General features: G+C 38.6%; 1 protein-coding gene across 1 annotated transcript; it reads left to right on the top strand.

The window, feature by feature from the left end:
- The first annotated feature begins 610 nt into the window (after window positions 1–610).
- On the top strand, window positions 611–20,833 carry KCNA3 (potassium voltage-gated channel subfamily A member 3). The gene is made up of 4 exons (XM_004420691.3): window positions 611–3,934; window positions 6,867–7,004; window positions 8,704–8,767; window positions 15,111–20,833. The coding sequence occupies exon 1, from the start codon at window positions 611–613 to the stop codon at window positions 2,336–2,338; it is 1,728 nt and encodes a 575-aa protein (XP_004420748.2). The 3' UTR covers window positions 2,339–3,934; window positions 6,867–7,004; window positions 8,704–8,767; window positions 15,111–20,833.
- The last annotated feature ends 308 nt before the right edge of the window (window positions 20,834–21,141 follow it).

Raw genomic sequence — 21,141 nt, forward strand, 5'->3', positions numbered from 1 at the left:
CCATGCTCCCTCCTCGCCTGCCTCCCCTCTGCCACCTCGGCTCTGCGGGGCCCGCCTCCCCGGCGGGCCCAGGTGGAGAGTGCAAGGCGCGGAGGCCCGGCGCGCGCGGGGCCGCGAGTGGCCCAGTGCCGGTCGAGCAGCCCCGCGCCTGGGACGCGGCCTCGCGAGCCGGGGGAGGGGGGCGCTGACCAGAAGCCCGTCGTGCCCAGGGGCCAAGGCTCGGCGGCCGGAGTCTCCGAGGTCCGCCTCGGCTGAGCCAGGGATTGGGGGGAACACTAGGACGCAAAATGAGGGCGCTTCCGTGACCTAGAGGGGCGAGGAGTGCGGGGCGGCTCCTCGGGGGAGCGGGGCGCGCGGCCGCGCGGTGGGCGGGAATCCTGAGGGGACGCGGAGGGGCGGGCGCGCGCCCCACGGGGGAGGAGGCGGAGGGGAGCCGGAGGAGGCGTCTTTTCGGAGGAGCCGGGCGCACCGCGCCAGACCCAGACGGAGCCTCGCGGCGGTGGCAGCGACAGCAACAGGCGGCGGGCTCGGCTCGGGGGCGGAGGCGGCGAGGGGCGGGGAGCGCGAGGAGGAGCGACGCGGCCCCGCGCCGCCGCCTCTTCCCCGCCGCATGGACGAGCACCTCAGCCTCCTGCGCTCGCCGCCGCCGCCCTCCGCCCGCCACCGCGTCCACCCTCCGCAGCCCCCCGCGAGCGGCGGCGGCGCCCACACCCTGGTGAACCCCGGCTACGCCGAGCCCGCCGCAGGCCCCGAGCTGCCGCCCGACATGACCGTGGTGCCCGGGGACCACCTGCTGGAGCCCGAGCCTGCGGACGGCGGCGGGGGCCCGCCTCAGGGCGGCTGTGGCGGCGGCGGCTGCGACCGCTACGAGCCGCTGCCGCCCGCGCTGCCGGCCGCCGGGGAGCAGGACTGCTGCGGGGAGCGCGTGGTGATCAACATCTCGGGGCTGCGCTTCGAGACGCAGCTCAAGACCCTCTGCCAGTTCCCGGAGACGCTGCTGGGCGACCCCAAGCGGCGCATGAGGTACTTCGACCCGCTCCGCAACGAGTACTTCTTCGACCGCAACCGGCCCAGCTTCGACGCCATCCTCTACTACTACCAGTCCGGGGGCCGCATCCGCCGGCCGGTCAACGTGCCCATCGACATCTTCTCCGAGGAGATCCGCTTCTACCAGCTGGGCGAGGAGGCCATGGAGAAGTTCCGTGAGGATGAGGGCTTCCTGCGGGAGGAGGAGCGGCCCCTGCCCCGCCGCGACTTCCAGCGCCAAGTGTGGCTGCTCTTCGAGTACCCGGAGAGCTCGGGGCCGGCCCGGGGCATCGCCATCGTGTCGGTGCTCGTCATCCTCATCTCCATTGTCATCTTCTGCCTGGAGACGCTGCCCGAGTTCCGCGACGAGAAGGACTACCCCGCCTCGCCGTCGCAGGAGCTGTCCGAGGCGGCCCGCAACAGCACGTCGGGGGCCCCCGCGGGAGCCTCCAGCTTCTCGGATCCCTTCTTCGTGGTGGAGACCCTGTGCATCATCTGGTTCTCCTTTGAGCTGCTGGTGCGGTTCTTCGCTTGCCCCAGCAAAGCCACCTTCTCGCGAAATATCATGAACCTGATAGACATCGTGGCCATCATCCCTTATTTCATCACTCTGGGCACCGAGCTGGCCGAGCGACAGGGCAATGGACAGCAAGCCATGTCCCTGGCCATCCTGAGGGTCATCCGCCTGGTGAGAGTCTTCCGCATCTTCAAGCTCTCTCGCCACTCCAAGGGGCTGCAGATCCTGGGGCAAACGCTGAAGGCTTCCATGCGGGAGTTGGGGCTGCTCATCTTCTTCCTCTTTATTGGGGTCATCCTTTTCTCCAGCGCTGTCTACTTTGCCGAGGCAGACGACCCCACTTCAGGTTTTAGCAGTATCCCGGATGCCTTCTGGTGGGCAGTGGTAACCATGACAACAGTAGGTTATGGTGATATGCACCCAGTGACCATAGGGGGCAAGATTGTGGGGTCACTCTGCGCCATCGCTGGTGTCCTGACCATTGCTTTGCCCGTCCCTGTAATTGTTTCCAACTTCAATTACTTCTACCACCGGGAGACCGAAGGAGAAGAGCAAGCCCAGTACATGCACGTGGGAAGTTGCCAGCACCTCTCCTCTTCAGCCGAGGAGCTCCGAAAAGCAAGGAGTAACTCGACTCTGAGTAAGTCGGAGTATATGGTGATCGAAGAGGGGGGTATGAACCATAGCGCTTTCCCCCAGACCCCCTTCAAAACCGGCAATTCCACTGCCACCTGCACGACGAACAATAATCCCAACTCCTGTGTCAACATCAAAAAGATATTCACCGATGTTTAATATATGATACAAGTGACATGCTGTGCTCAGTATTATGTGGAACATGCCCCCTTGGTCTGTGTATGCCCTCGTTTTATACGTTTCCAGGCCATTCATCAAGGAAAGAACATGAAGAAGTGGAAAGCACACTTCCTTCTCCCTCTCCCTACTGCTTCATACTGAAACAGGTGTCTGTTTTGCAAGTGGGCTGCATTCTCTCAGCTCTCCTTTTTTTTTTCTCCCCCTCTCTCTTAATATTGCAAACAACAAACTTACTTTAAACTTGATTTCTGGTACAAGTCCTATAAAAAAAAAAAAACCGTATATCCTGGGAGGAAATGAAACTAAAGAACAGTTAAGAGTAACTGTTTAACCTCAGAATTAAAAGGCAGTTGTTTCTTTACTAAGTAAAGTAGGCACATACTTAAACTGTGCTTCGGTTTGATGGGCCCATCAACATTATTGAATCTTTAGTTCAATTGCCTATGGTGTGGATATGTGGATGGAAAGTCTAATTAAAACAATGACTTGTAAACCCACCATATTATTTGGTTTTTGACTAGAATTTCTATTTGGAACTCCCCTCCTGGAATTTTGAGCTTCTCTGCAACTTTGAACAAAGGGGAATGCCCAAGATGTCCTGATCTGACTAATATAGTTTAACTCTTGGGGGCTTGTTAAGCATTTCAAAAGTATTAGACTAACAGATTCCTGTGAAGTTCTGTGTGTGTTCCAGCCAGCATCTATCAAAGTCTAGAAACAGATGTTTTCAGTGCTGCTGAGAGAAACAAAAAAATTTCCTAATGCATCTGAGATAAGCTTCTGCAGTATCACAAGAAGATTAAAGTGGCAGACACTCCTTCCAGCGGAACTTACTAATTCGGACCTGACTGATGCAGTTCCCATAGCAACCCATGTTTCCTGGGAAACTCGAAAAAGGTTGTCATGGCATCTCTTGCTCTCTAGCCCCACCCCCTAGCCCCTGCCTTTTCCACAGTAATCTTTCCAGATGTTTTCTACTTACAAGATTTCATAAAGGAAACCACTGTTTGAACAAAGTCTGAGAATCTTCGTGAAGTGGTGAAATGAATCACAAAAAGCATATTTTTTTACTACAAAAAAATCATTGCTGTCATTCCATAGTGACTGAATTGAGAAGGAAAATATCATCTTTGGAATGGTTAGATATATACCACAATAAGGCATGATTTGAATTAAATGCCAGTAATAAGGCAATAATTTTAAAAGATGGTTCTCTACTGTTTCCTTCCTTCTCCAAGAAGTTTCAAGCCAACAAATGAAATTTAAAAGCAAATGTAGAATTGTTCTGTACATAAGCAAATGAAAGATTCAGTCAGTGCACCTGAAACCTTACGACAAGAGACCTTCAGACTTTCTCTTTAAAAAAAAAAAAAATCCAGATCCCACAACAGCACTGTTACCATCACAGCACTTGAAAAGTGAAATAAACTTTAAAAATATAAAGGATGCATGTTTTTAACTGAGGGAATTGCAGACAATCAATAAAAAGGAGGGACGGGAAGTAACCAAATCTTGGGGAAATTCCTGCAAGTTTCAGCCCTATGCCAGGGGTTGCCAGAAGACAAGCAGAATCAGGTGAGCACTGTGGGCTAATGAGAGCACTCCCTTTGTGTACAGGGAACCAGGGAAATGCCGCTTGTGTCTAGACTGGCGATACTTGCAAAACGAATAATTTTATACTAATTACATGCAAGTGCCTTTTAAAGATCATTTGCAATACCTTTTCTGTTTGATTTCCATGTTGCTAATTGTCCTGTGGTTGCCATTGCTTATTGCAGAAGGATGGTAAAAAAAAAAGTCATTGCTCTTCAGAATAACCTTTACCCAAACTGAGCTGAAAATGATTCCATTCCTTCTACTAACCCACTTGGCTTCTGAACAACCTGTTTCCCCTTAAAAAATGAGAATAATCCTGTTTTTAAAGCTCATAAAATATTTTCAGGTACTCAGAAGCCTACTTTATTTTTTGTGCATTTGAGACAGTGAAAAATAATGAGTCTTATAATAAGACTGTAAGAGGGAGAAGAGGAAGGAAAAGACAAAAAAAACAAAACAATAGAGGCAGGAACTCTATATACCTGGTCATAGAGTCATTGTTTTTATCTCTATGTGCATCAAAATCGGACTCCTTTATCTAGTTTCTTTTGCTACTTGAGTTACTTATGACATTGATCTACCTTTTGACCAAATTTGTGGTGCTCTTAATGACCAGAAATTCTTTTTATGACCCATTTTGGTGGTAATATGTTAGATACACTGTAGTAATAACATAAGAATAATTTTTGTTTCTGTTCTTAAAAGATCTTAACATAAAGATGAACAAATCACAGTGACAGTTTCATTCACATTTGTTCACATGTATAAACTCTGATTAGTTCTATAAGTAAATTACTATGGTTGTGCCATAATTTTTGGAATTGTGTGGTTATAAAATAACAGTTATATGAAGGAGACCTTTATTTTTTTAATCCAGAGAAATATGGCTTTTGAGTCATAACTTTGAGATAGTATAATTGCTTCTAGTTGCCATATTGTAAACTCCTTAAAGGTTATAGGTTCTGTGTCTTGACAAAGTTTTGGATATTAGTGCCTAGCAGAGAATGGAGCACCTTGTATGTATTCAATACCTATTTGACGAGTGAATGGCTATTATCTTACATGAATGTTATTTTCAGGCTTTCAATGACGTGGTTCATAGCATAAATTCTGCAGTCATATTACCAGGTTTTGAATCCTGACTCTGCTGTGTGACATTGAGCAAATTACTTAACCTCCCTGTACCTCAGTTTCCTTATTTGTAAAATAAGGATAATAAATAGTACCTCATGGGGTTGTTGTGAGTATTAAATGTTAATACAGGTATAACACTTAGAAAAAATAACTGCATGATATGCAGCAGAGATTTTGCCAAGAGATTACATTATTACATTATTTGCTAAAAGATTACGTTATTGTGATCATTCCTCACAAACATTGTATAATTAATACCAAGCTTTGTGAATGCTATGAAATACATAAATAATCAGTGTCTTCCTATTTACTTTCTATATAACAATAATAATTACCCTTTATTAAAGATTAACCATGTCCTGGACACTTCTCAACTCTGTAAGTGGTATTAGCCCCGTCTTAGGAGAGTAAAAAATAGATGGTTAAGGTTAAATGATTTCCCTGAGACTTCACAGGTAGGAAGAGACCAGCTATGATTTAAAGCCAGGTCATTCTGGCCCCAAAACCCCTGTTCCTTTTATTGGGTGACTTGAAAGAGATTGATAAAATAAATTTCTTATGCTTTTAGGTTTGACTTCAGCCCATGGTACTAATTACTGATTTCCTATAAAGAACATATCTCCAGAAACCTATTTCATTCTGTATACTGAAAATTAACCCTTTTCAGATATTTTTAACCATAGGGATCAAATATAAGGGAGAATTGACTCTCCTAGTAATAAAATATTATTTTCTTATGTGATCGATTTATCTGGACTTAATATTATATTCAGAAAGTATAGTCAGTCATAGTAGTGATCCCTGCTATAGCAATGAATATTTTTCAGTTTTAAGATTAGTTTCCTATTTTCATGTGTTTTAATCTACCATAGATAATAGTATTATGCAAATTGCTATTTTTCCATCTCCTATCCTTTGCTTAGTTTACTGAAGAACCATGCCAGAAAGTAGTATAAACATTTGGACTCTCCCTGATTAAGAAGGGAGAAATTCCTTAAAACAAAAGAATTGAAAGCCGAAGGAGATTGCCAGGGCTTTGAAATATGTGACATTATTGCCTTACCCAAGCACTCCATGGATCTTTAAGAGCAGCTGTGCTCAAAAAAACATTAGGATGTAATTTTGTCCCACATAATAGCTGTAGCCCCCTCTCTAAGATCCTAAATCACTTAGCAAATGAAAATGGGTAGTGATTTGGGCTTAGAGCAAGATGCAATGAGTCTAAGTTTACACATGCCAGTTAGCTTTGCCAACCACAGACTTCACTGTTGAGCTCAGTTGCACATCTTGGATGTTGAAAGGTGTACATATGTCTGCGTGTACAAAGATTCATGGGAGGAGGTGTGACTGGATCGGTGTACATCCATCAACCCCCCAGGGAAGATGTCTATACCCTACGTCTGATGAATCCAGAGCTAAAAATAATAACATTGTTATTATTTTGTTTCTTTTATGGTGTTTTAAACTGATACTATACCAAATTTAAATACCCACCAACTATGGGGACATAATCACAAACATCTACACATTAGAGGAAGTGTTATGTAAGCTATTTCTAAACTTTGAAATAAAATTTTGGGATTGAAATTTTAAATGCACAGTATGAAGAAATTTAAAGTTATGGTTTGTTTACATAAAACTTGTTATTTGTTGGCATATAACGTACTCGAGTAATTGCTTTACCGATAGTATACAAATTCTACATATATATATATAATATATACCAATAGTCTGTGCCTTTGAGAACTATAACTAGAATTTACTGACTTCTGTACAGTCAACGTTTTCTACAGCAGTTCCAAGTCCTTCCCACCTCTCAGCTGTGAATAGAAGTGATAACCCCTCCCTCTAAGAAATGCAAAGAAGCACACATGCCCCCCAGTCTGAAGACTTATGGAAACACTGTGAGATAGAGGTGAGGAGCGTAAGAATGGGGAAGAGGATATTTAGGGATTGCATTTTAGGGTGGGGTTTCTTTCTTTCTGTTTTGTGTTTAGCCTTTTAAACTAAGGAAGATAAAACTATTGCTTTTGTAATATTAATTTATTTTGTTTGGCAATTTTATATATATTAATGAAATCACTTTTTTTTTTTTTTTTTTTTGGTGAGGACGATTGGCCCTGAGCTAACAGCCGTGCCTGTCCTCCTCTGTTTTGTATGTGGGACGCTGCCACAGCATGGGTTGATGAGCGGTGTGTCCGTCCATGCCCGGGATTTAAACCTGCAAACCCTGGGCCGCCGAAGTGGAGTGCACAAACTTAACCACTATGCCACCAGGCTGGGCAACTTGTTTTTTTATAAACTTTGCAAGAGAGCAAGTCAGAGGAGGCAGGAAGAAGGGAGGGAAAGCCGTGCAGAACCCAAATCTTACTGTTGTGACTCAGCTCCTAACATCCTGCCAGAAAATGGCCATTGCTATAGAGTATATGATAATAGTATTCTTTACATGCTCACGTTCACCCAGCAAATTTAATTTAAATGATTCAAGTTAGAAAGTTTCCAAATATTTGTCTCTGTTTTCAATGATAATATAAACTAATTATGTCTTCAAAATTGTAAAGAAAAAACATTTTATAAAGAAATGTTTTCATTGTTTCTCTCTTTTTCTTTTTTCTTTTTTTGTACTAGATTTGTTTTTCCCTACATTTTGCCATTTTGCACCACTAACCATTGAATGCATTAAAGAAGAATTCTGGAAAAGAGGTTCCATCATTTTCTTGGGAGCCATTTTATTATTGTTGCAACCTAAATAGCACAGAATAGGAACTCTGGCCTGAAAAGTAAATCCTGGGATTCTGGTTGTTAGTAAGATAGCACTTAAATGAACAAAAAATGATGTTTCATCGTATCTGAAGAATGTTATGAATGTCTGTGCATGCAGGGCTCTGACTTTGCAGATACAGAGATCACACCCCACAGCGTGGTGGTCGGGGGTGGAGAGAAGCTTTTTCTCTTCCAGTGAGCCCCAACCTCACCCTCACCCTCACCCTCCTATCAGAGCACAAAGGCTCTTGGGAATCTCCATTGAGGTCCCCACCAACTTTTTAGAATGAAAGTTGGCATTGCACCTACGTGTTATATGTCACTCAGCACTGCTATTTCACTTGTTTTTTGTTAACTTTATTTTAAACTCCTGTTCTTTATGGAAATTCTCTCTGAACCTTAAGGTTCTTATTTTTATACATTTAAACATGTTCCTTTTAATTTAGAAAATAAGCCATTGAGGGTAATTTATTACACACACACACACATGCACACTTCACCTGTTCGTAAGTTATTCCCTATCTTAAGATATATTTACTTTCTGTCTATAGATCTAAACAATCTAATTCTTTTTCTGAAAATTAGATATTTTGAATTTTCAAAATATTGGTTTTCATTCATATATGCAGCATAAATTTACAAATTATTTTTATTTCTTATAGCCTTGCTTAAAAGGCAGATTACCTAATATTCTCAATGTATTTATTAATGTAATAATAGATTCATAAAAGTAGTAAGTACATTCGTCTATCACTGAGTTTTGTCATTTTGTCTCCTAAATATCTGTAAGTTTTAGTATCACTAAATATCACTGAGTTTTGTCATTTTTCCTCCTAAATATCTCTGAGAAGAATCCATGCTTCTGCCTTGCTGCCACCACCACTTTAATGCACACTACCATCACCTCTATTCTGGGTAAGTATGAAGGTCTCTTCACTGGCCTTCCCACATTTCCTGTGGCCAATCTGACCCATTCTCCACCTGGTAGCCAGAATGATCTTTTTGAGACTCAAATCTGATTATATCAAATCTGATTATATCAAGGTCTTTTCTTTGTTCTTAGGATAGGGACCCAAAGGCTTAACACAGCCTTCATGGCCCCACGTGGCCTGGCTCAGCCCTCATATCTAGCCTTATCCTATACCTGTGCTCCTCCCCTCATTCTCTCGTGCTCCGGGAACGCTGATCTTCTTCCAGTTGCAGGATAAGCTCCCTTTCTACCTTGAACTATGGGGATCTTTGCAAATGTTCCCACTGGCAGCCCTCTCCTCCCCTCCTCACCTCATTAACTTCTATTTTTACTCCAATACTTCCTCCAAGACGTCTCTCATGACTCTGGTTTTATCAGTTCCCCTATTATGGTATATTTCATCAAATTTAAGGTGCCTTTGATTATAAGAGCCACCATTATTTTATGTGCCGTTAAAAAAAGAAAAAGTGGCAATTATAAGGGAAAGTACCAGTGATTTTAAGGTACACCACAATTTCATAGATGCTCAAATCTGAAAAAGTATGTCTTAGAATGAATTGAATATGGTATGTGATCTTGACATAGCTGTGACTTTACATGTATTTGTGTTATATGATTAATGTCTATTTCTTCTACGAGAGTAGGGACTGTTCTTGCTCTTTGTTCACCATTGAATCCCTTCCCAGTCTCTCCCGAATCTGTTCCCAACAGGCTTTCACCCCCACCACTTCACCAAAGGGTACTTTTCAAGGTCACTGGTGACCTCCTACGGCCATTTCTCACTACTCATTTCATTTGATCCATCTGAAGCATTTGGCACTGCAGAATACTTCCCCCCCGAGAAGAATTTCTCAATTTGGCTTCCAGGATACCACACTCTGGATTTTCTTCCTACCTCTCCGGCCTCTCCTTTTCCATCCCTTTTACTGGCTTTCTCATCTCTCTTGGGTCTTAATGTTGGAGAGCCGCATGGGCCATGGCTGAGTCCTTAGATCTCTTTTCTTTGTGCATTCAGTCTTATTTTCATAGCTTTAGACTATCTATATGTAAGTTTCTATCTCCCACCTGAACCTCTCTCCTGAACTCCAGATTGAATTTCCAGCTGTCTACTTAACATCTCCACTTGGATATCTAATGGATATCCCAAACGTAATATGTCCAAAGCTGAGCTTCCCTCTCCTCCCCGACCCCCTGCCATCAAGCCTATGCCTCCCACCCTTTCCCATCTTGATTACTGGCAACTTCAATTTTCTGGTTGCTCAAGCTGAAATCCTTGGGATTCTCCTTGACTCCTCTTTTTCTCTCAATTCCCCATCCAATCTATTGGCAAAGCCTATTGGCCCCACTTTTAAAATGTTTCCAGAGTCTTACGACTTCTGCTACTACCTGATCTAAGCTGTCCTTATCTCTCACCTGGATTTTTATAGGACCCTCCTTCCTGGGCCCCTAGCTTCCATCGTTTTCCCTGCTTGAGTCAATTCTCAACATAGCAGCCAGAGCGATCCTTTTAAAACACTTGTCAGATCATGTCACTTTTTGGTGGCAAAACACCCATTTCGCTCCCCATTTCATAGAGTACAAACTAAAGCCCTTACAGTGGCCTGCAAAGCCCTGCCTAATCCAGCCCCCGTACGCCTCTGACTCACTTCTGACTCCTCTCCCATTTGACCCTGCACTGTAGCTGCACTGGCCTCCTTGCTCTTCCTCAAGTACACCAGGCATGCCCCCCTCACGTCTTTGTACTTGCTGTTCCCCCTCCTGGAATGCAGTAGCATCTGATGTCTGCGTGGTTCACTCCATCACCTCCTTAGGTGTCACCGTCTCAGTGAAGCCTTTCCTAGCCACTCTATTTAAAATTGCAGGCGCCACAGTGCTCCCTATATCCTTTTTCTGCTCTATTTTCTCCTTTAACATATTAGAAATTTTACTTACTTTGTTTTCCTTGTCTTCCCTTGCCTTCCATGAGAACAAGGATTTTGTCTGTTCATTGGTACTGTATCCTGCAAGACCTGGAATAGTACCTGGAATAAAGCTGATGCTTAATAAGTATTTATTCGTGGAAGGAATAAGAGGAAGGAAATAGCATTCCAATTTGAGTATTTTTAAACTATAAGCTAAATTTTCATGTTGTATATCTATGCTTCATTTTATCACTGTGAAGCTTATACTCCTCCCCAGGCTCTTTTGGATAAAATTCCTTGTAACTGGTTCACTGGAGAAGGCTTCTATTTGGCAAAACATGCTTGAGCAGGTTTTCCACATGAAGTACTACCCAATTAAGGGGATGGAATTCCTTAATATAAATAATTTAAATATAACATTATATGAGATATCACTCATAATCACCAAGGATACCTGGAACTTAGAATGCTTCACAGAGACCATGTTTTCTACCTAATAGCTAATAGAATGCTGTTTATAAATGATACTCAATATATATTTGTTGACTGATTGGTTTAAGTGGTACAGCAAAAATCAGAACAAACAAGTGGTATCTCTGGGAACTTACCTATCTAGCAGATATTATGAGGAAATTTCCCTGTAAGTTCAATCTTGGTTTCAGCTACTGGTGAGTCTTTAGATATCCACGGGGTCATTACTGTGGAAGCTGATTGAAGACAGCGTTAGAGATTTCACCAATGAGTCACCTTAAAGAATTACGCTACTGTAGTTATGGCCTTAAAATGCATAAAATCGTTTCTTTTACAAAATAACCTAATTTTTAATGTAATTATCAAGTTATATGGTATATCAAGTTATATGTGATCTATATGGTAGGATCACAGAAATAAGCTGTTTTTTTAAGTGATTTTTTTGTGTGTGTGAAAGAAGCTGAGGATATGGAATCCATGAGAAATAAGAGCAGATTCTTAGAGTGACTTTATAATAACAAAACTTAGGCCACTTCTAAATAAAATAGGTGAGAGTCACCAGTAGCGTATGTTGATATCGGGAAATTCCTAGTAGCTTTGAAAAACCAACATACGTAGGATGGAATTACTGAAACTAATTCAAGCATTGATATCCATGAGTACTGCAGATATTGTCATGATTTTAGGTAATATTGTTCAGATGCACTTTCCTCTGCAGTAGGAAGTAGGGATTCTCCTGATATGAGAAGAGGAGGAACTTTCTTCACATTCCTTCTGAATTTTCTCCTTTCCCTGGATTTCTCAGGCAAACTAGACCAGAGATTGACCTGGTGTTGCTTCTGTACATCCAAGTGGCACAATATCCTTTACCAAATATGTCACTAAATTAAAGAAAACTAACATATGTGCTTGAGATTATGTCTGTAGACCAGTTAGAAACTCTTTTCACTTTCCATCACTTTACACAGTTAAGCCCACATAGGACAGAGATTATGTCTCTTCTGAGGACACATTGTTAGGACTTTTTAAAGAAATGACACAAAAAAAGAGAATTAAAATGAATACTTTTTGTTTTTTATTTTTTCATGTTTTTTTCCCTGGGTGAGGAATTGTTACATTGTTTATTTTTATTATTTAACTCATTATGGGTTTTACTGGATTTTCTGTTTCAACCTGGAATAGCCAAGGTATTAGATATTTCAGAAGTAGCTTCACGTGCCATTATATTTTATATTTACCTCATGTATGACTACAGGACCAAAAAAAATCAGATATTACACTAATACATTACTTCTGTAAGAAATTATAATAAAAATCATGTTAAACAAGAGTGACTGTATGTCAGACTTCAAAATGGAATGGGTGACTAAAAACCACAATAGAAATAATTTCTCCAAGTAAGAACTGTGTTTGAATTGCTTTGTATCTGTATTCTATAAATCTTTTACCTGCAAACATTTTAACTGATTTCAAAAGATCAATTTATTTTACTAGGCAACTGTATGAATTGAGGATATTTATTAGTAGTAGACCTAAATACTGCTCAAAGTAGTAGTGATTACACCTCACAGCTCATCTTCCCATGACTTTGCAGATTTTTGACAAAGCTCACATCTTAGCACATTACCAACTTTAATTACTGAGTGAGTTTAAACTTTTTTTGCTTGCCAAGAGTACATAATTTACAAGAGGCCAATCACAGAATTATACATAATTGAGCAAGAAATTTTTCTAGTCCTTGGGGCTAATTCATTGCCATTTAGGTCAGTAGAATTTGTAGAACTTGTTGGTGTGCAGCCAACTCTAAGTTATTTAATAGATGTCCAAGTATAGACACTTGAAAACAAAGTTCCCATAAAACTACATGTTATAGAATGATTTTAACTCTTTCCTCATCAAATACAAATTAGTGAGGCTAACAATTAAGTAAGCAGGGTTTCTGTACCTCTTTCATTTATGCCTTGGTGGAGGTATTAATTGCTTCACAAACTTGATAATTATAGAAATTTGTTCTTCTCTTTTCTTGCTTTATATGTTAGAGCATTTATTTGGTCAGACATCTTCAAATATAGGTGACCATTTTCTTTTATACTTCCTTTCTCTCTTTTTATAGAGTTGATTTTGATACTTAAGTCAATGTCCATTTTTTCTGAGCCCTTCAACCCATTTCTTTAGTCACTAATATAAACATTATGATTACTATCCAAATATCACTTTCATATTTTGTTTCTGTCAAATTGCAATTTCCTCCACACCTACAGGCTATTAGGATGCCAAGCTATACCATACATACTTAATAGTCCCAAGAGCCTTGAGGCAAGTACTGACACATGAGGTTAAAAAGAGGCCCAACCTCTTATATAAAAATGGTATAACAGTAGCAAGATAGGAATAGCTTAATAGAACCATCTCAAAATAACCAATGCTACAGTAGCATTGAGCAGAAGCTAGGCACTTAAGAAGTAAAATGGATAGCAGATCATTCGTGTTACTTGTCATTTTCTTGTAATTAGTAGTCATTAATAGCTGTTAGACCGTTGTAATTTGCAAACTCTCATAATGAAAATTAAGCATACTGTGATGCAAGAATATACTCTTGCTTTTTGACCAAATATTAGTGTTAGGAAGAAGTTATATCTTTGATGAAGAATGATCAAGTATAATCCAGGCCTATAAAGAAAACTTTTCACTAGATGATTTTCTAGCACACCGTAGGCATACAATATTTAGTTTAATGAGTGAATGATTCTTCCATAAAAAGCACATTCAAATTCCAGATCACCATCGTTAGGCATTTACCACTGGTTTTGAGACACCTGCCAAAACCAGGAGTATATATGGGAAACAGTCTTCTCTATGCATTATGATGGATAATATTCACATATTGAAACCTGGAGCTGGGTTTAGCACTTTCTGTGTTTGTCTTTGTAAGTATCCTTTATCTTAGTTAATAGATCTCTAGAGTACATCAATCTAATTTTTACGTATCCATTTATTCATTCAGCATATATATACTGAGCACCTCCTATGTGTCACACACTGTGCATTCAACGTATAAAGTGTCTATGTGCCGGACACCATTCTAGATTCTGGATGTAGCAGTGAACAAGACAGTCATACTGCCTTATGCTATTTTTAAGAAACACTTTACTGTCAGCATTTCTAAATAATTTTTTTTTTTTTTTTTTTTTTTGTAGTTGGGAGAGGAGAGCACCAAACCTTGAACTTTTATTTCTTAGTTCTCCACAGACTCTGGTCAAGTGGTTATTGCTGGTAGATAAGTGTGCAGAGTTCATATTTTAAAGGATCAGTAAATCTGAAAGTTATTTGTAATGACAAGATAAACTATAGGCATAGAGTCTGTAGCATGTGGTTTTCACAGTACTCATTTTGAGGCTGTTTCTCTCTCCCTCTCTCCTTTTTTTTCCCCTCTCCATAACTCTTATCTGAGCATGGGATTTCTATTCACTTCAAAAGAGTTCTCATCTTAAATTACCACAGAGGGATGTACAGCTAGAAAAAAAACCAACCCCTGGAAATACATTGAGAAAATTAATATGTATGTTTTTCTAAAAAACAGTAGGTACTCCGAAACTTTCAGATGGTTCTAAAGATGACGATAACTTTTCGTGTTCAAATAGCAATCACATTGGTTTGGGCTACATTTGGAGGTCATTATTGATAAGGAAAAAAGTGTTCATAATTTCAGCATACTCTGAAACTTTTTCTAACTTAAAAATTAAAAGCAGTCTATGTATGGTTAATACATTTAGAAAATTGCTTAAACTTTTCAGGATAACGGTAAAAAAATAAAGTTTTGAAAAGTATAATGAACAGAATATTTTGTATTGACTTAAGTCTATAATTTTTAAAAAACTAAGTATACAGTAAATTATTGTGGTTACTCTGTCCACAGATACCTGAAGAGCCCCTCACGTAAAGAACTGTGGAGCTGCACCAACCAGTAGGATGCTCTTTTTCAAATTGCCTAGATCAAGAATGCAGTGTTGGTTATATCGCTGATGGGCGGGGATCTGTCTGCCAGCACATATTTTTGTTTCAATTGACATTAAATAACATGTCTGTGACAAATGCTTTATATAAAGGAAACAGCTCTGAAGCTGGAGGATTCTCTTCAAATTGTGTGCAATATAAATGATATTGATAAAAAGATAAGGACGTATGTTAAAAATACCAAGGTATCATTTCAACCTTTTGACATTTTGATGAAATCTAATCATCCAAAAAGTAATCAGTACTGCTGATAAAACCTAAATGTTTCCAACAAGCCAACTGTTACTATTTTCTTTTTTCAGCTAATTACTGGACTATGTTTAATCATGAGATATATTAGTGTTATTTTCTATGTTCTGGGTTAGGGTGCAACTTTATTTGTGAAGGTGTGTCATGTACCAAAGGCTCTCATACATCAATTAGCCCATTTACATGTAAATGAGTAAAGTCGACACTGTGCCCAGATGAGTGGTATTAAAGACAGACTTGCCTAAAAGAAATGTGCCTTGCTTGATTAAACATTCTTTTATTTTTTGATTCAAAATGATAGATTTGCAAATTAGTGTCTTGTAGGTAGGTTTTAGCTGAGCTTAACTTAAAAAATATATATTAGTACTTATATGTTTAAGTTGTCTATCTTAACTAATATTTTAACATTTAGTTGTACTTTTCAACAGTTCAATATTATATACTCATTCAATTTAGTTTTCATGCGATGTTTGGTGTGGCGAGACAAAGCACATTCTTAAAGATATATATAGTATTTCATCTAATGTTTATAGAATTTCCTTCAAAATTATATCTGTAAAAGGTTTCTTGACTCATTTTCTATTTTTATATTCTTTTAGAAATGTAACTTTTCAATTGAAAAAAAGCAAAGGTTTAGTTGGAGCAGAGATTCAGGAAGTCATGAAGATGATTTCCCATTTGGGGACATTTCACTTCTGTGCCATTATTAATGTATTTACTGTGACATTTCAGCAGAATGGTAGCTATTTGTATATTATTTAATAAGCCTTATGGAAAGTCAAACTGTGAGCATTTAGTATAAAGAAGACTTTTTTTCATTTCCATATTTTATTTTCAAAATATACCTGAACAAATGCATAAATAACCAATCTCCTGTTATTCAAATGCATAACAATGCTGTTATAATAGGAGCACTTGTAGAATTTCAATTATTATCAAAATATTTCAGTAGCAAAGCCAAAATTGTAATACTCTTGATGCCCTGTAGAAGGAAATACAGGTGAAGAATTTCATTGTTAATATATAAGAAACAGTAACTGAAACAATCTTATACCTACTAGCAGCGAAACAGATGGATAGGAGATGCAATCCAGGTAACTTTCTTTGAGGCAACGTCTACTATGAATTTTGCACAACCTGCTGGTAATTTCTCTGTGGTCAATATTCTGAGACCAAATCAGTCTAGGAAAAATAAAGTAAAATAGTGACAGGTGTCTCATATTTGGGCTATGTGAACCTCCAATCTAGATGATTTGTGATTAAAGTGAAAATATAGCCACCACTGTATTTTTGTTCTGTGTTAGCCCACGTAGTAGAGACACTGGCCCAGAGAATAGTCAGTCCATCAGCCACCTTAAGGCTTATAACTGATGATCACAGCCTGGTCAGCAGTGAAGTAATTCACATCAGCTATTGGGATGTTGGAATAAACCAATTAACTGTCCTATAAGAGGTCTTAGATATTCAGATGTTTTAGTAAGGATTGGTAGATGTTACAAAAATAGACACAGGAACTACCTTCATAAAACACCAATGACACAACTTTAAGCATTATAGTACATTTAATATCATATCTGCATTATTATTGCAGGCTACAGTTTCATATAAAGACAAAACCTGGACTTTTGCAATAAAAGCACAGAGTGGTACTGGATAAGTAAATTGTCATATTCAATATGGTTCACTGAATAGGTAGTAAAAATAGTATTGGTCTAGATATCAGGAGACCAAAATTCTTATCCACTTTCTACCTGTGGGACCCTAGATTAGTCACTTACCATGGCTAGCCTTCAATTTCCTAAATTGCAAAGTGGGTGTGCTGGGTTAAATAATCTCCAAAGCCCCTTTCCAGCCCCCAAATCCTCATCACACACATTTGAAAAGGCTTTGAAGAATATTAAGTACTGAGATTTTCTTATGCATTTCTGAGGGAAAGAGTAAATGGAAATAAAATTTAAGCCTTGAAAGTGTCATAAATATGTCATTCTTTAAGTTGATTGTGAGAAGAAGAAATAGGATTCTTTCTCTTCTAAGAAGTGTCACTGGTCTATAGTGGGATCCTGAAAAAGTAGAAAAATTACTCTGCAGAATGGAAACAGATTAATAGCTGGAAAGGAAGGGAGATTATTTGTTCAATTTAATTGTATGTTAAGGTGATTTGAAATTGTATATGAGATGCTAAAACAGTACCAGAGCTTTACTGCACACTCAGCATTATAATCCTGGGATTGGGAGAAGGTGGAAAAAGGTTGGAGGGACAGGAGTGTGCCTTATGATCTCTTGATTCCTTTTGCACAAGAAGCAGTCTGGCAGACCTTAAGCAGGTGTCTGTGCGTTAGTGCCAGCTCTGCCAATAACTCTCATGTGCCCTTGGGAAGTCCCTTTAACCTCTCTGAGCCCCAATTTCTTTATCTGTACAGTGAAGACTTTAAATTTAGTAATCTGTATGTTTCTTTACATCTTTGAAAACTCTCTCATTTTCAGTGCTCCCCTCCAGTCACTAAGATGCCACATATCTCTACTCATGTGACTGAACAGACTGCTAATCCCAATGTTCGTATTTCTAATATTGCTAATTGACCTCAGCAAGATGTGAAAAATGTAAACCTTACTTTTAATTTTGACCATGGTTTAATTATGATTTATCATGTCATCTTTGAATGTTAAGTTAGTTATCTAAACAAAATGTCTGTTCACGTGAGCCTCTATTTAAATTTTTGTAGTTTAATAAACACTTAGCAAATCAGAATTATGTTATGCTTACCAATGAACTGTAGTTGATTGTGAGGTGCATTTTTGTGACATTAAAAAGTTAATGCCCCTTTGGTCCTAGAATAAATGGCTGTAATTTAAAATAATATTCACAAAATTTTGTAAATTTTTGTGAATACAAAAGAGGCCTGATAGAGCCATATTGTAATTAATTTTGCTCAGGAGTGAGAAACAAAATTCAGGGATAACCCAAACGCTTCTGTTTGGCTTTAGCGGACAGTTGGAAAAAGAAGGGTTATAGGTTTGGCACAAGATAGAAAATAAGAGATAATTATACCCACTGAAAAACGAGTATATTCTGGTTGCTGGTTTTATGGTAGAAAGAGTTTAGGATAGAAAGATGCTAAAATATGGACACTAGGGAAATTGTTAAAATGATAGCGGTCCATTTGAATAATACAGAAATATTTTGTCATACCGAGATTATTCGTCCAGAGGTTTAGTCTTATATCCTTCCATTCAGAAAAGGGGCCAGTTTTTAAAGGCCTCTATAATAATAGAAAATGTATATTTTGACTAGTGAAGCAATTCCTTAAAACATTTAATCTGATAATTTTGGTTTTGTGAATCTGAATTTTCACTGTAAGTGTAATTGAGTCTCTTATGTATTCGTGTTAGTGATCTTTGTGAGAAGTAATTTTATCCATTTTTTTTAAAAGTTGATGAAATTTGCTAAATGGTGATTCTAGCATATTGTGTAAATATTGTATCTTACAACAATTTGTGAACTGACAATACTAAAACAAACCATAGTAGTATTTCTTCTGGTAAATTGTTTCCATGGTGTGATCTCTTAATGCTAGGGTTGGGGTGGGGAGGTTAAGTATTTAGTTTACTTAAAACTGTCAAAGTGTTTTTCCTAAATGCCATAAAATTGTATGATTATAAACCAAATAGGAATATTCTCTTTTTTTTTCAATTTTAAGGGCACTGTATAGACCATTTTTGGAACTACCCCATAAAATAGTATAATTTCTGTTAAAAAGTTTCTACATATATATACAAGGGAAAGCAAACAGTGTATGTAATATTTCTATGTAATATGCTAAATGTAATAAGAATCCATTTTTGAAATCTTATATAGATAGATAGTAATTATGCCGATATCAGAATATCAAATATAACACTGCGAGCTTTTCATAGAGATGTCTAATGTTTCTTGATTATCTCATACTTTGCAAAAATCATTCGCATATCTTATTTAATCTTTAAAATATCCATATGAGATAGTAATACCATCTGAAGTTTAGAGAGTAAACAACCAAGGTTTAGAAAGATCAAGTGACTTGTCCAACATTATATGGCCAGCAAATGGCTCTAAGTCTCATTTTCTTTACACTATTCTCCCTCCATCATGTTATTTTTTCCCTATCACTGCCATTATCTTTAAAACTTTGCTTAAACCTAATTCTAAATTATACATTGGGGAATTTCAGGTTTTAGCCACAAGGCATTTTTGCTGTTACTGTCAGACCTTTTTAGATACTTCCAAAATATAGTCCAGTCCTTCCACAGGATGATAGCCAAACATTTTCCATCTAAAACATTTAATTAAGTCCATACACCCTGACCACAGACACTAAATCTATATGACATCAAAATTCTAGACTAAAAAATGATCTTCACTGATCTTTCTAATTTCCTTTTTAAAAAATCCATTGTAATGACTGATTTCTGAACAGTTGAAAGAAGCAATAATCAACCCAAGAAACCGCAAACACTCTGATTCAGAGAAAACATTCTGTCAGACCAACCATAGTAGCCATTTTTCAGCCTATTGTTTTTTGTCACATGTATTCTGTGATTAGCAGAGGACAGGGAAGGGGGAGTGGGTAGAAAAACCTGTCTTCATTTTAAGAAAACTCATTATTTCCTGTAACTATTCATAAAGAATTGGTTATCAAGTATAATAACAGTATTAATTAACATTCAGCCATAGTTCAAATATATGGTAAAGTTTATCCACATATTTAAAAATCTGCTTAAGTAATTTCCCAGATAAAATTAAAATCTGATGACTGCTCAGTTTGAATATGGAGAACATTCCTGTGTTAATCCATGACATAATACTACATTTTTATTCTTTTTTCAAACACAGAGACACTGTTACTGCTTTCCCTGTAAATCAGCAGTCTGTGATACATTCTGTACTTTTACTGACTAGCGTTGCACTGTTACTGTGAATCATTAAATGAAACATATGCTATATTATATCAGAATTTAAAATTTTCTATCCTTAAATTTAGTTCTCATCAAACAGATAAGTCGAACAAGTATTATTTTGTATGAGATGAAATAATCATTATTAAATAATGACATAATAACAAATAATGGAATTCTAAATAAAATGTAAAATCAAACATGTATTTTTTTCTATATTTATCTTCTTTTGACATGGAATTATGTTAATTTATCACATATCAATGTAAAGTGAAAATAAGCTCTTATGCTATGGTCTCTAGTGTTCTTGTCATAATTTTGGGCCTTCTGTTAAGTAAATATCAGTAAATACTGATTTGAGTTTATTGTGAGTTGATTGTGATATTTTCTTCCATTTTTTAAATTTGTCATTGGATTTAAAGTGTTTTCATTGTAAATGTTATGTGCAGAATTCAATAAAATACAAAAAAAAAATCCTGTTACTCATATTAATTCCAAATTCTTTTCTTTTTCCTTCTCTTTTCTTTTTTCTTACTTTCTTCCTTTCCTCCCTCCTTCCTTCCTCCCTCCCTCCCTCCCTCCCTTCTTTCCTTCCTTCCTTCCTGCCTTCCTTCCTTTCTTTTTTCTTGTTTTGTTTTTGCAAAAGAGGAAACAACAAAAACTGGGCTATTCTCAACAACTTAAACATCAGCTACCTTTGGATCAGCTCTGCAAACTCTCGTGTGTCCTCCCATATGACTATAGTGAAGACT

This window comes from Ceratotherium simum, chromosome 2 (assembly GCF_057802395.1).
Source record: "Ceratotherium simum simum isolate JZ-2026a chromosome 2, ASM5780239v1, whole genome shotgun sequence".
NCBI classification, from domain to species: domain Eukaryota; kingdom Metazoa; phylum Chordata; class Mammalia; order Perissodactyla; family Rhinocerotidae; genus Ceratotherium; species Ceratotherium simum.